This window comes from Rhinopithecus bieti, unplaced genomic scaffold (genome assembly GCF_001698545.2).
Source record: "Rhinopithecus bieti isolate Rb0 unplaced genomic scaffold, ASM169854v2 scaffold_39006, whole genome shotgun sequence".
Lineage (NCBI taxonomy): Eukaryota > Metazoa > Chordata > Mammalia > Primates > Cercopithecidae > Rhinopithecus > Rhinopithecus bieti.
Window position 1 is genome coordinate 202,944 of NW_016816568.1, and position 13,709 is coordinate 216,652.

The 13,709-nt window shown below is 35.9% G+C and overlaps 1 protein-coding gene across 2 annotated transcripts in view; it reads right to left on the reverse strand.

The window, feature by feature from the left end:
- The window catches only part of TFPI2 (tissue factor pathway inhibitor 2), a 25,831-nt gene extending 12,584 nt beyond the window's left edge, over positions 1–13,247 (reverse strand). The window contains exons 1-5 of one of the 2 annotated variants that reach the window (XM_017854966.1): positions 12,847–13,247; positions 12,393–12,575; positions 11,282–11,470; positions 9,564–9,734; positions 8,364–9,199 (exon numbers count right to left, since the gene is read on the reverse strand). In XM_017854966.1, the coding sequence (XP_017710455.1) occupies positions 9,123–9,199; positions 9,564–9,734; positions 11,282–11,470; positions 12,393–12,575; positions 12,847–12,934 (708 nt within the window). In that variant the 5' untranslated portion in view covers positions 12,935–13,247 and the 3' untranslated portion in view covers positions 8,364–9,122. Of the gene's footprint in view, positions 1–8,363; positions 9,200–9,563; positions 9,735–11,281; positions 11,471–12,392; positions 12,576–12,846 lie in introns of those variants that run through there. The other variant, XM_017854967.1, reaches the window with a different exon arrangement.
- Between the last annotated feature and the right edge of the window lie 462 nt (positions 13,248–13,709).

Here is a 13,709-nt window from a genome sequence, read left to right on the forward strand (position 1 = left end):
AAAAAAAAAAAAAAAAAAAAAAAAAAAAAAAAAAAAAGAAAGTTGCAGGACCAGAGAGGTGGCAACCTTGTGAGAAGGCATTGCTTAGGGTGGGGTGCGACACAACCTAAAAAAGTAGACATCCCTTTGAAAGAGACTTGATAGTGAATGCAAAGAAGAAATAAAGTGGTGAAAAGTAAGGATCTCATAGAAAGTTAAAAAAGAAAATAACAAGTGGAAGACATATCAACTTGTAAAAAAGTCATCATTTATTAAAGGCATTGTACTTCCATTCACCCTCAGAAGAGTGCTCTTGAACTAAGCAACCTAGCAAGCTGCCGAAACCCCTCATAATTTATCATAGGAATGCTTGTTGTTGCTGATCCTGGAAAATCCAAGACACTTTAGAATGAACAGAAAGTCAGGCAACATTTACGTACAACTAGTGTAAGAAAAAGAAAGTGAAACTCAGTTGTTTAATTTGATGAAAATAGTCCTAAAATATGCAACAGAGAAAAATGTTGATGTAACATTCAAACATAAAGTCTGTAATCGTTAACAAGCACTGGCAGATAGATACATATTTGGATATATGTATATATACATATATTTTTTAAATAAGTATAAGATTACACATATATAGTGATAACAAATATATATTCCAATGAAAGCAATATCTTTTCTTCTCAATAGCATATGCAAATTGATCTTACATTAAGTCACAAAGAAAATCTCAATAACAACTCTAATGTAGAAATAATGTAAGATCATTTATTCATAAATTATTTATGTATAATTTTTATATAAGATGATTTTATGTATAAATGTTATATATAAATGATTTTATACATGAAAGTAATGTAGAAAACTTCTTTGATAGTTCAATAAAAAGAAAAATACAGCAAATACTAAAAACATAATGGTAAAAGTTGCAGTTCACTGCGAATACATCTAACAATGTTATGTATGAGTATAGATTCAATACACTTAAAATATAACTGACGAAATCTAGCAATGCATTTAAAAAATAATATACAAATAGGTGGTACCTTTCAAATTCAAGAATGGTATAATATCAGAAGAACTTTTACATATTTTTCCACAGATTATCTTATAAAACTCTGATCATTTTGATTTCTTTTACAGATAGATCATTATTGATGTAAATAAATGCAACTGGTTTTTGATGTTGATTTTGTATCCTGCCACTTTACTAATTCAATCATTGGTTCTAACAATTTTTGTGGCATTTTAAGGATTTTCTACACAGAGGATCATATCATCTGCAAACAAAGATAATTTTACTTTCTTTCCCATTTGGATGACTTCTATTTATTTTTCTTATCTGATTGTCTTTGCTAGTATTTCCAGCAATTTTAATAGAACTGTCAAATAGAAGTGCAAAGGGTAGGCATCTTTTTACCTTGCCTTGTACCGTATCTTAGAGGAAAACCTTTCCATCTTTTAGCATTAAATAACAGGTAAGATACAGTTACAAATGCATGTATAGGTTAAGGAGCCTGGGCTTTAAAGGTAGTGTCAACATACAATTTCTATTGCATATGCCTTAAGAGATATGAATATAAAAATCAGATTAGGCTACAAAAGAGAAAATTGATCCATGGTCATTAAAACTTCAAATAAAATTATGTTGCCAGTTGGCTTTTATAAATGGCTTTAGTTATGTTGAGGAAATTTTCTTCTATATGTATTTTGTTGAGAGTTTGTATCATGAAAAGATGTTGAACTTTGTTAAGTATTTTTCTGCATCTATTGAGATAATTGTATAGCTTTTATGTTTCATTCCCTGAATATAGTGTATTATATTAATTTGTGTATGTTGGCACAGGTACATATAAAGACAATAAAGGATTTTTATTACTATAAATGCAGTTAGTAAATCTATTAATGAAGGCAAGAACAACAAAGTTGGAGGCATCACACGTTCTTATTTCAAATTATACTACAAAGCAATAGTAATCAAAACAGTATGGTATTGGCATGAAACACACACATAGACCAATGGAACAGAATAGACAGCCCAGAAATAAACCCAAGCACATGTGATCAACTAATTTCCAACAAGGCCACCAAGAAGAAATGATGAAGAAAGATTAGTTTTTTTCAATAAATGGAGTTGAGAAAACTGGATATCCATACACCAGAATCAACTCAAAATGGATTAAATACCTAAACATAAGGCCAGAAACAAACAAACAAAAAACTCCTAGAAGAAAACATAGGGGAAAATCTTGTTGATATTGAACTTGGCAATAATTTCCTGGATATCAACCCAAAAGATTAATCAACAAAAGCAAAAACAAATAGGTGGTGCTACATCAGACTAAAAGGTTTTTGCACAGCAAAGGAAGCAATTAACAAAATGAAAAGTAAGCCTACAGATGGGAAGAAAATATTTGTGAAACATACACCTCATGGGGTTAATATTCAAAATATGTAACAAGTCAAATCTACAGTAAAAACGAAAACCAAATAACCTAGTAAAAAATGAACAAAAGAGCTAAACAGACATTTTCCAAAGAAGACATAAAATAGCCAACAAGTATATTAAAATGTGCTTAACATCATTAACTACTGAGGGAAATGCAACTCAAAACCACTATAAGATATCAATTCTGCTGTGCAGAAGCTCTTTAGCACTATTCATAACAGCAAAGACATGGAATCAACCTAAATGCCCATCAGTGATAGACTGGATAAAGAAAATGTAGTACATATACACCATGGAATACCATGCAGCCATAAAAAAGGATGAGATCATGTCCTTTCCAGGGATGTGGATGAAGCTGGAGGCCATTATGCCTAGCAAACTAATACAGAAACAGAAACTCAAACACCGCATGTTCTCACTTACAAGTGGGAGATAAATGATGAGAATGCATAGACACATAGCGGGAACAACACATACTGGGACCTTTTGGAGGGTGTAGGGCGGGAGGAAAGGGAGGATCAGGAAAAATAACTAATGGATGCTAGGTTTAATACCTGGGTGATGAAGTAATCTGTACAACAAACCCCCATGACACAAGTTTACCCATGCAACAAACCTGCGTTTGTACCCCCGGACTTTAAAAAAATTTTGTAATTAAAAAATAACAATAAACAAAGATATCACTTTATGCTTGTTACGATGGCTATTATGAAAAAGTCAAGAGGTGTTTGGAAGGGTGTGAAGAAATGGGAACCCTTGTATACTGTTGGGAATTTAAATTGGTACAGACATAGTAGAAAATAATATGGATGTTCCTCAAAAAAATGAAAATACAACCACCATATGACCGAGAAATATCTCTTCTGGGTATATACACAAAAGAAATAAAGTCAGTACTTCAAAAACATATCTACACCACCATGTTCACTGCATTATTCACAACAGCCAAGATAGGAAAACAATCTAAGTGCCCATACATGAGTAAGTGGATAAAGAAGTTGTGAGATATGTATACACACAGGCATACACTTATACATATACACATACACATGTATACATACAGTAAAATATTATTCAGTCTTACAAAAGGAGATACTGCTATTTGCAACAACAAGTATGAATCTAGAGGATACTATACTAAGTGAAATAAGCCAGATACAGAAAGAAAAATACTGCACAATCTCACTTATGTGTGGAATGAAAAAGAAAAAAAGTTGAATATCTAGAAACAGTAGAGTAGTGGTTACCAGGGACAGGGAAGGGGAGAAAAACGAGACAATGTTGATTGAAGGGTACTGACGTGTAGTTATGTTAAGATAAACAAGTCTACAGATCTAATATCAGCAGGAGGACTATAGTTATTAATACTGCATGTTGAGAATTTGTTCAAGAGTAGATTTTAGGTGCTCTTAGCAAAAAGTAAAGACAGAAAAAAGCAACTAGCAACTACAGAACTTGATGGATATGTTAAAGTTGCTTACCTGTAGTAGTCATTTCACTACAAATATGTATATCAATATACCATTTTGTACACCCTAAATTTACATAACCAAAAATGTTCAACTTTTATAATAATCTTGGAAATACCAAATAAAACAAGGATAAACTAAAATACCGTTTAATTAAAGTGAAGTGATTTATTAATATTTTCTGTTTATGCCTAATGTATTGGCCTTTTCATGCATTTTATTTGGGGATAGATTGATATAATTTGTAATACACTTTCTCAGTGTATACTAAGGACATTAAAATGTGTATACGTCTTTACTAAGTTATTTCTACCTTAAGAGAACAGAAATGGAGTTATTCATCACTTGGTGGTAAAATTCTGCATTGCTTTTATTTTTATCCTTATGTATTTAATTTTCTATACAGTATACAATAAGTTTAATAATATATTTTGAAATAAAAAATAACATTAATTTTACATGAAAGACTCAGATATCCTAAGAATAAAACTTCAAGGAAAATAATTAAATACTGCAGTAGTACAACTAGGAAGTTGCTCTAGGTTTAGGCAAGCCCATAGGAGAAATGATTAAACCTGCTTCAGGTTGGGCAAGGAATACTTCATCAACAAGGAGAAGATTCAACTTGCTAAATAGTTGCAAGGAGGGAATGATACTTTTTTCAAAGAAAGAAACTTATGGTAAAGCTTAAAAAAAGTGTTCCTTAAAGTCCGAAGTAAAGTGTACATCCTAATCGTCTGGAGTTGTTGTTTAAAATGTGCATCTTTGAGCGCCAGCTCAAACCCACTAAGTAAAAACCCCTGGGCACGGGGCATAAAAGCCTGCTGTGTACCTGGCTCTAAAGATGGTTCTCATGCACAAAATTTCAGAACCACATTGCAGAAAAGTAAAGCAGTATGACATGCTTTGGAAACTTCAGATAATTTAGTGCAACTGTATTATAGGTTACAGATAATGAGAGATGGATCTGGAAAAGAATGTTATGGTACATGCAAAGGAATTATTAAATGACACACAAGGGGCTTGGACAGCATGTGAAGATTCCAGAGGAAACCACTGAAGAGTTTTAAGCAAAGGAGTAAACTGATCATATTTTTTTCTTTCCAGGATTACCCTGGCATCAGTGTAGATGACTGGATATGAGGCAGACACAGATTGGAAGAAAAACTCCAGAGTGTTTTAATTTTTCCGGCATAAGAAGAGGATTAGGAAAGGCTTACTTAGGTATAATTGGTGAACAATTGATTATGTGGATGAAGGGAGAAGAAATAATTTTGGATGATTCTGATACCCATGTTTGCCTGCTTCCATATCTAAGTTTATAACAATATATAGGGACAAAGGACATTTTAAATCTACAACTCTGTACTTTTCTACTTTTCCTTATTTTTATCACAGGACCTAAATTTTACTGGAAACCTGAAGCTTGTAAAGATAAGTTCCTGCCACTACAATTAAGTCCATCAGGTCATAAGAAGGCTGATGAAGGATGAAGAGACATCCTTCTCACGCTGATTATTTTAGGTCAGATCCTTGGGGACACCCTAGAGATTTATCTCTGGATGCACCAGAGCTAAAATGTCTACAGACATTATTACAATATATGGACAGACACTCCATAGGATATTCTCTGACTGGATAAGATTGTTAGCTAAAAGCCTAACAGGACTGTTGGGGGAGACAGCATGCACACTTGAGGGTGCTGTGATCCAGGCAATTTGGAGGCCTCCATTGCCGTTTCTATGGTTAAATATTGTGACAATGTGTGTGCAGAGGGGACACATCAGTGGTAGTCCAGGATAATTTAAAAAATACTGTCTTATTAAAAGCCATCCCATTCCTATTTTGACTTTTTGTGTCACAGAATGAGACATTCCTTTTAATTAGGCTGTGAAACCACAGCTACGACTTGCCTTCACAATGATTGTGGTAAGAAGGAATTTCCCTTTGACTGCAGAATGTCCTGTGACCACTTTATGTATTTCTTAATTAAACTAACACTGCAGAGGTAATAGGGCATTAGAATAATTTCATCCAAAATATCTACTTCCTATCCATGTTGATCAAAGAGATGTAAATGTAGGCTGAGTTGGATCCATGATCCCTTAAGGGCTTTGGCTACATGGGAGATAAAGGGAGAAAATACCAAATCCAGCTTCCCTTTGGGGTTTCTAGGAGCCCCCAGAATCCTTAAAGGCTCTGACTCACTCACTTTGCATCCCCATAACACACATGAGATCCTATTCCTATAATTATTCCCACCAAAAACAGTCATAAATTCAGGCCTTAACCAACCTTTTAATGGCATGCTGCTTTTTGTCATTGCTATCTATTATCTTTTTTCTTAAAGCACTACCTCTGCTCCGCTGTTTTTTCAAAAAAAAATTTATTGACTTATATGGAGAAACCAGGGTATTTGTCCTGTAGAGTGTCCAACATTAAGGATTTACTTTCCTTGGTTTCTTATAATTTGTTCCTATATCCCCAGTATTTCCCTACAATCTGGCAATATGATAGTGAGATCTAGAGGCTTGACTATCTTTGGGTTGACTGTATTTTATTTCTCCAAGAATACTTGATGGGGAGGGTCCACTTATTATTGTATCATATCAGGAAGCAAATAATGTCTATGACTAAACTATTATGGATGTCAGAAGGATCTGTGAGTTCAGAGACATTAGCCTGATTTCCCATGAGACTGTCCCCTTTCATACAATGGTTTCAGCACCCAATGATGATGGTTACCTATATTCATATTTTCGTTAGGGGTATTTTCTAACATTTTAATACATATATTAGGTGGAATTATATCAATGACATCCATATACTATTTTCCCTGTGGTACAGTTTTTAAAAATAAACAAAAAAAAGGATAAATGCTTTATTCTTTCTGTTAATTCATCAGTTTTCAAATTAATGAGATAATGTCCTAGAAACCTCCAAAAGGTACAAAGGAGGTGAGTGTGTGTGTGTGTATAATCATAAATTCAGATTTCTATGTATTTATATACATTGTGGTCATTATTTGTTTTGATGATCATATTGTCTCATTGTAGGCTAGTGGGAGCTCCTTAATATTACTCTTCTGTTTTTGTGACATGATTCATTAGTCTTTGATAGCTTCCTTGATTACTGGAGTAAGATGGCCCAAGCTTATCTTACATATTTCCTGCCCCAGACCTAGATTCAGCTCTTCTCCTAAGAGCACTGGTTATTTTTAGTGGGTAAGAGTATGGAGAGACCACAGTCTGGATGGTAATTGTAACTACTACTACTGAGTTGTCATTACTTCAAGGACTTTTCAATGGAAAAGTGGGAAATACAGATTTTTTGATAGAGAAAATCAGTTATTAATTTATATGACTATTTCTAACTCCAATTTAAGTCAAAGATTTTTACTTAATTTCTTTCATTGTATACTTGTATCTCATTTTCTCTTAACGCTGAAAATCCTGACTTCTAAAGAAATGTAATTACTTGTTTTCTTACAGCATAGTATTCTAGATACAATAGGTTCAAAATAACACCAGTATTACTATTAACAATGAGACTACTAAATGCATCTTCAGAGTGCACTAAAATCTCAGAATTCACTGCAATATAATTCATCCATGTAATAAAAAACCACTTGTAACTCCAAAACTATTCAAATAAAAAGTAATAATAAATTTTAAAATGCATTTTGAGATGTCTTCAGAATTTTTTGACCTTTATATTTCCCAAATGATATTCTCATATTAATTTTTGAAGTCATTGAAAATAAGTATATATCCTTTGTGCAGTTATGCCACTATTTGGTATTCAGTTGGGTTTGAATGTTTAAAGAAATGCTTTTTCTTTTTTATTTAATTTTGATTATGAATTAAGTCAAATACTTACATGGTCCAAGATCAAAACCATATAACAGGTATATTTACATAAATATTATCTCCACAACTGTCCACCCCTCTGTTCCCTCCATCCCTTTACAGGTAAACATTTTTAATATCTTTAGTATCTTCTGTGATGTTTGTATATATGTTTATTCATGCTGTTCTAGGCCCTGTATTTCTTATGTATCCTGGGAGTTCAAAGATATGCATATATAGATATTTTGCTAACTCCTCATCCATAAAATCTTCAACCAGTCCCCAATTGATGAGTACCTGGTTTGCTTCTAGTTTTCAGCATCATTCAAAGTTCTCAGGCATATACCTATTTGTCAAAATAACTGGGATAAATTTTTAAATGAAAGATTGTTCAAGCAAAAGGTAAATGCATTTGTAATTCTGCCAAATAAGGGGTATACTTTTAAATATCTTAATCTTGCCATGAAAATGTAAGAATTTTGAAAAATTGTTTTATTATATTACAGAGAAAGAAAAAACCTGTTTCATTGGAATGACCATATTTAATCAATGATAATTTACTGGTTAAATTTAAATTATTAAATTTATGCATGGTCTATATAAATAAACAGTACAAACATTTGAAAAACTTTACTTTCCTTGGTTTTTTATAACTTTAGTGGTCTCCAACCCACTATGTCTTAGGAAATAATGTAACACCAGGAAAACCCTTCCATCTATCTATATGTAAACACAAATATATACATGTGAGTGGGGATTGGTAGATAAATAGATAGAAATTGTTTTCCCAGAGGAGAACATTTCTGGCTTTAATAAACTGATCAGCTTTTTAAATCAGTCAAGAAAGTTATGATCTTTTAAATAAATCCCCTTATTCACTCACTGTACTGCAATCTAACACAATAAAATGGGAGTAATATTTTTAAAGTGTTGGTAAATCTGCGACTTCATCTTCTTGGGCCTAAAATATAATCCAACTTTTAAAGCAAAATGAGTTTTATTTGCTAGTCCTTTATATTTTCAAATATCTTGAAAAACACATGATTATGTTGTCTTATGTTGTTTCAGTTATTATCCTCTTCTGAAATCAGGACTACAACCCCAAGAAATGAGTGAGTCATATTTGCTTTTATATCTTATGCATTGCAAGAATTCAGTCTCACAAACAGTTGAACCATAAATTAAAAATGGTAGACTCACATTTGAATAGCAGCTAGTTATGTATAAAAAATATATAAATTTTTTAAAAGTGACTTGTATCAATAAAACTGGTGAATAAATCACTAATGATTTGTTTCCTCATGCTGTCATATTATTCTTCAGATATAACCATAAAGGCAAATAAGCATTCACAAGATGACATATTAAGAATGTTTAAAATTGCTTCTTCCAAATTTTCCGGATTCTACTGGCAAAGCGAAGCTTTGGCATCTTCTTTTTCCTTCTCAAAGCTACAATCAATAAAACAACAATGAAAATCATACATCTCCAGTCTGTAGGCTCACTATAAATCACTATTTCTGACACAGTTATTGAGCTCACTTCATCTTGTTTTTAAGGACTGTGAAGTCAAAACTCATTATACGCTCAGTTAATAATATTTTACCTTTAAGATATGAAAATATGGCTACTGTCTACTGCAGCTAGCCAGTAAAAGCATTTTGACAAAACTGATTAACACTGTGGAGATACTTATGTAGAAATAGTCTAGAAATGGCAATTTGCTATTAGTAAAATGGATAAATAAAAATACAATTTTGCTGATAAGTTATTTATAAAGTTTATCTAAAGGTAGAATAAGAAAACATTCACTACCTTTTGCACATGCATGTCTGCAATCCTCCCTGCTAACAAAGTTATTGTCATTCCCTCCACAGCCAGTATAGGTGAAAGCATCACAGGTTTTGTATCTTGGATTAAAATAATAGCGAGTCACATTGGCAGAGCACAGTCCCTCATCTTTTGGACTGTAGCAAAATGATGGACCTTTATAAAAAAGAGAAGAAAATTAGAAATGTTATAATACCAGAATTTTTAAAGTATGGTGATTATTGAAGTGACTGAAGAAAATCTAATCCCATAGAAGCCTCAGTCTGAATCCAAAATATCATACTAAACCTTTAAAAAGATGTGCTTCAAATTGCAGGTAAGCTTACATGCTATATTTTGGTAATTCTAAATTTTTGTAAACTGGATAGAATTTCTTCTGAAGCTACATCTTTGTATCCTTTAAATGTAAAAAGAAGTTAAACCCAAATACCAGATATGGTTAGGTAAAACTGGGGTAAGTTTCAAGGACAATATGTGGCATGATTTGGTACATTTTGTCATGTTGGTAGTTTTGCTTTAATGTTTTTAACAGCTCTCATTCCATTATTAATCAAGAATATATGCATACTAATTTCCAGGTAACCACTGGAGCAAAACATTTATATCTACACAAACAAGAGAACATCCACAGCAACCATCACCACATTAACTCAAGAGTTTGCATATTCAACACAGTATAGCCATAAAGCTTTATCAAATTCTCTGCCAAATCAAGTTTTCCTTGTTTGTTGAACTTTTCAAAAATCTCTGTGTCTGGGGGAAATCTCTGTATTGTCTCCCTCTGCAAATATTAACTACTACTCAAGAGACCATCATTTCAATGATTCAGGTGTGGTGGTGGGAGAGGTAACAAATGGATAGGACAGAAAAGTGCAGAGATGTTTGTGCTGCAATTTGCAATTACTAAAGAATACAGAAATCTAACTGAAAACTTTATAAATTTTCAAGTTTCACCATCTTAATTCTGCATATATGCCACTATCTCACATGTATAACTGATTCTGTACAAATCTGAGGTCATAACATTCATTAATGAATACTTTAATCTTTTATGTGTAAATTGAGTAGATGAGACATAGTTCTAAAGAAACAATTCAGGGCCAGGTGCGGTGGCTCACACCTGTAATCCCAGCACTTTGGGAGGCCGAAGCAGGCAGATCACAAGGTCAAGAGATCGATATCATCCTGGCTAACACGGTGACACCCCCTCTCTACTAAAATACAAAAAAAGAAAGAAAGAAAAGAAAGAAAGAAAGAAAGAAAGAAAGAAAGAAAGAAAGAAAGAAAGAAAGAAAGAAAGAAAGAAAGAAAGAAAGAAAGAAAGAAATATAGCCAGGCATGGTGGTGGGCATCTGTGTGTAGTTCCAGCTACTCAGGAGGCTGAGGCAGGAGATCACTTGAACCCGGAAGGCACAGGTTGTAGAGAGTCGAGATTGTGCCACTGCACTCCAGCCTGGGCGAAAGAGCGAGACTCCGTCTCAAAAACAACAACAACAACAACAAATCAGAAGAAGCAGAAAGCAAAAATTGGAATCATGGCTTTGTCACTTTCCAGTCCTAAGAGTTTGAAAAGTCATTAACTTGTCAAGTAATGTGAAATCATGAGAATGCACACCATGTTAATTTCGCATCAAATTGAGTTTTTTCCACCCAAATGTCTTTTTAGAAAAGTGAAATAGAAGTACCATAAAAATCGTATTTACTTTTCTTTGGTGCACAGAAGCCCATACAAGTAACTTCATCTGGAAACCTGTTCTCAATCCGGTTCCGGTGACACCCACCAGACGAGAATTTTTCACATGTCATGGAACTTAGATTAAAGAAATACTTTTCTGTGGACCCCTCACACTGGTCGTCCACGCTCACTTGCAGCCGGCAAACTTTGGGAACTTCTAGGAAAAAGAGAGTAATAGAACAATGTTAGGCAAAGTAGCCTTCTTATTACTTTCAAAACTTCACTGTATATTCAGCAACATTGTATGGGGGTAGAGAAGTCGTATTAGTGTTGGGAAAGTAAATCCCCAGAATACTCCCATGAATCCAGATATTTACTTTTTTCTTTCTTTTTTCTAACAGTGTATTCAGAGCTAACTCAGCTATGATGTATCTTTCAAGTTCCGTAGAAAGACACTGTTTTCTCTGGGTGTTCTCTGATTGTACATATGCAGTTAATCAAAGCTTATTCACATGAATATGCATTTTCCCCTGGCTCAGTTCCTTGAATCGCAAAGCCCCATGTTCTCTTACAGGCCTTAACAGATATAATCTAAAAATTAAAAATAAAGTAAAATATAACAGTATTATGAATCTCCACCATATCCCGCAACTAATCCAACATATGTTTGGGTATCGGGACAAAAGTAGAGTTATATAATGAGCTAAGTCACACTTTAATAATAAAATCCACTAAAAGTATTTCAGATTGATGGATAATCGACAGGAGGAAATGATGTACTGTAGAAGAGATAAAAATCATAGGTTTGGAACTAAAGAAAAACACAGAGAAGCACTTATGTTGCACCTAACACGTTATTCTCTTGCATTTATTATACCCTATGGTGAAGGAACAAATCTTTCCCTGAGTCCGCATAGGCACTGAATTATGATCAATGTCAGCTGGGAGACAGAAAATGTATTAGTGGTTGTAAATTCGTGATTATTTTTGAGAAACTGAAAACCATGAGGTTTGCTTAACACTTGAGAAAACCCAGGCTACAGCTTCCTGTAGAAACCGAGACGTGGGAAACTGGCGAAGTTGCTACCAGCCGCCGGCGCAAGGAGCGCAGGAGTCCTGGGTGCGCCCGGGGCACTTACTTTCTATCCGCCAGCAAGCCTCGTCGCAGGCCTCCCAGGTGTAGAAATTGTTGGCGTTGCCCTCGCAGCCCCCGTACAAGAACTGGCGGCAGCTCTGCGTGTACCTGTCGTAGTAGTAACGGGGAAGTAGGGCCCGGCAGGGTCCGTAGTCTAGGGGCAGGAGACAGATCTCCGCGTTATTTCCTGAAGAAGGGGCAGAAGGAGAGCAAAAGACAGGGAAAGTGGTCAGGCGTAGCTCCTAGGAGGAAGGAGAATCCCGGGGAGTTCTGTCCCCTTCCTAGCGGAGGGGCCTCTGCAGAGAAAGTGCAAACTTGGGAGCGAGTCCCCCCTTCCCGCGGAGCTCGCGGCAGGGACCTGAAGAAAGCGAGGCTTGGAGGGCGGGTGCACGGGGCCCCATGGCCCGCTGCGCTCTCTCCGCCAGTTGGGGAGAGAGGCTCCCGGAGCAGCCAGATACCTGTTGGCTCCTGAGTCGCATCGCCCAGTGCAGCCTCCGTCAGGAGCAGCAGCAGAATCGACAGCCCCAGGGGGCGAGCGGGGTCCATGGTGCAGGGGGTCCAGTGGCCCGCCGGGCAAGGCGTCCGAGAAAGCGCCTGGCGGGAGGAGGTGCGCGGCGTTCTGCTCCAGGCGGCCCGGGTGCCCGCTTTATGCGGGGCGAGCGTCCGGCCGACCCCCTCCAGGGCGGAGCCTGAGGGGTGGCTGATTCATGCACTGGGGCTGTCACCCCGCCGCCCCCGCACTACAAGCTGTGTAAGAGGGAGAGGAATTCCCCGCCAAGTTGAAAAGTTGAACCTGCCTCCCAAACTTTCTCCTGTAGTCCAGACGGGGACGCCCTGAAGGAGGGTTTGTGTCAGTGATGGGAAATCGGTAAGCTAGACGGGAATGACCTGCTGGTGACTGTGCTGTAAAGAAGCCTGAATCCACTTCTTGAAGGCATGAAGTCCAGGTATTTGAAGGACTGGTGGAGAGAAAGTGCGGAATTCTTGGGTCAGAGCGGAGCGGGATTCGTTGCAATAGACCTTCGGATTAGATTAGAAACGTAAATAAGTGTATATTTATACTTATACACACAGATGTCAACCGAGTTCGAATTTGCATTTAATACAGGCTTATAATATATCGTCGGTGGACAGTTTGGTAAATTTTGACAACTGTATAACCACCAATAAAGAATTAGAACATTTCGGTGGGGTGCGGTGGTTCGCGCCTGTATTCCCAGCACTTTGGGAGGCCAAGGCAGGTGGATCACCTGAAATCAGGAGTTTGAGACCAGCCTGGCCAACATGGTGAAACCTCGTCTCTATTAAAAACAAAAAATTA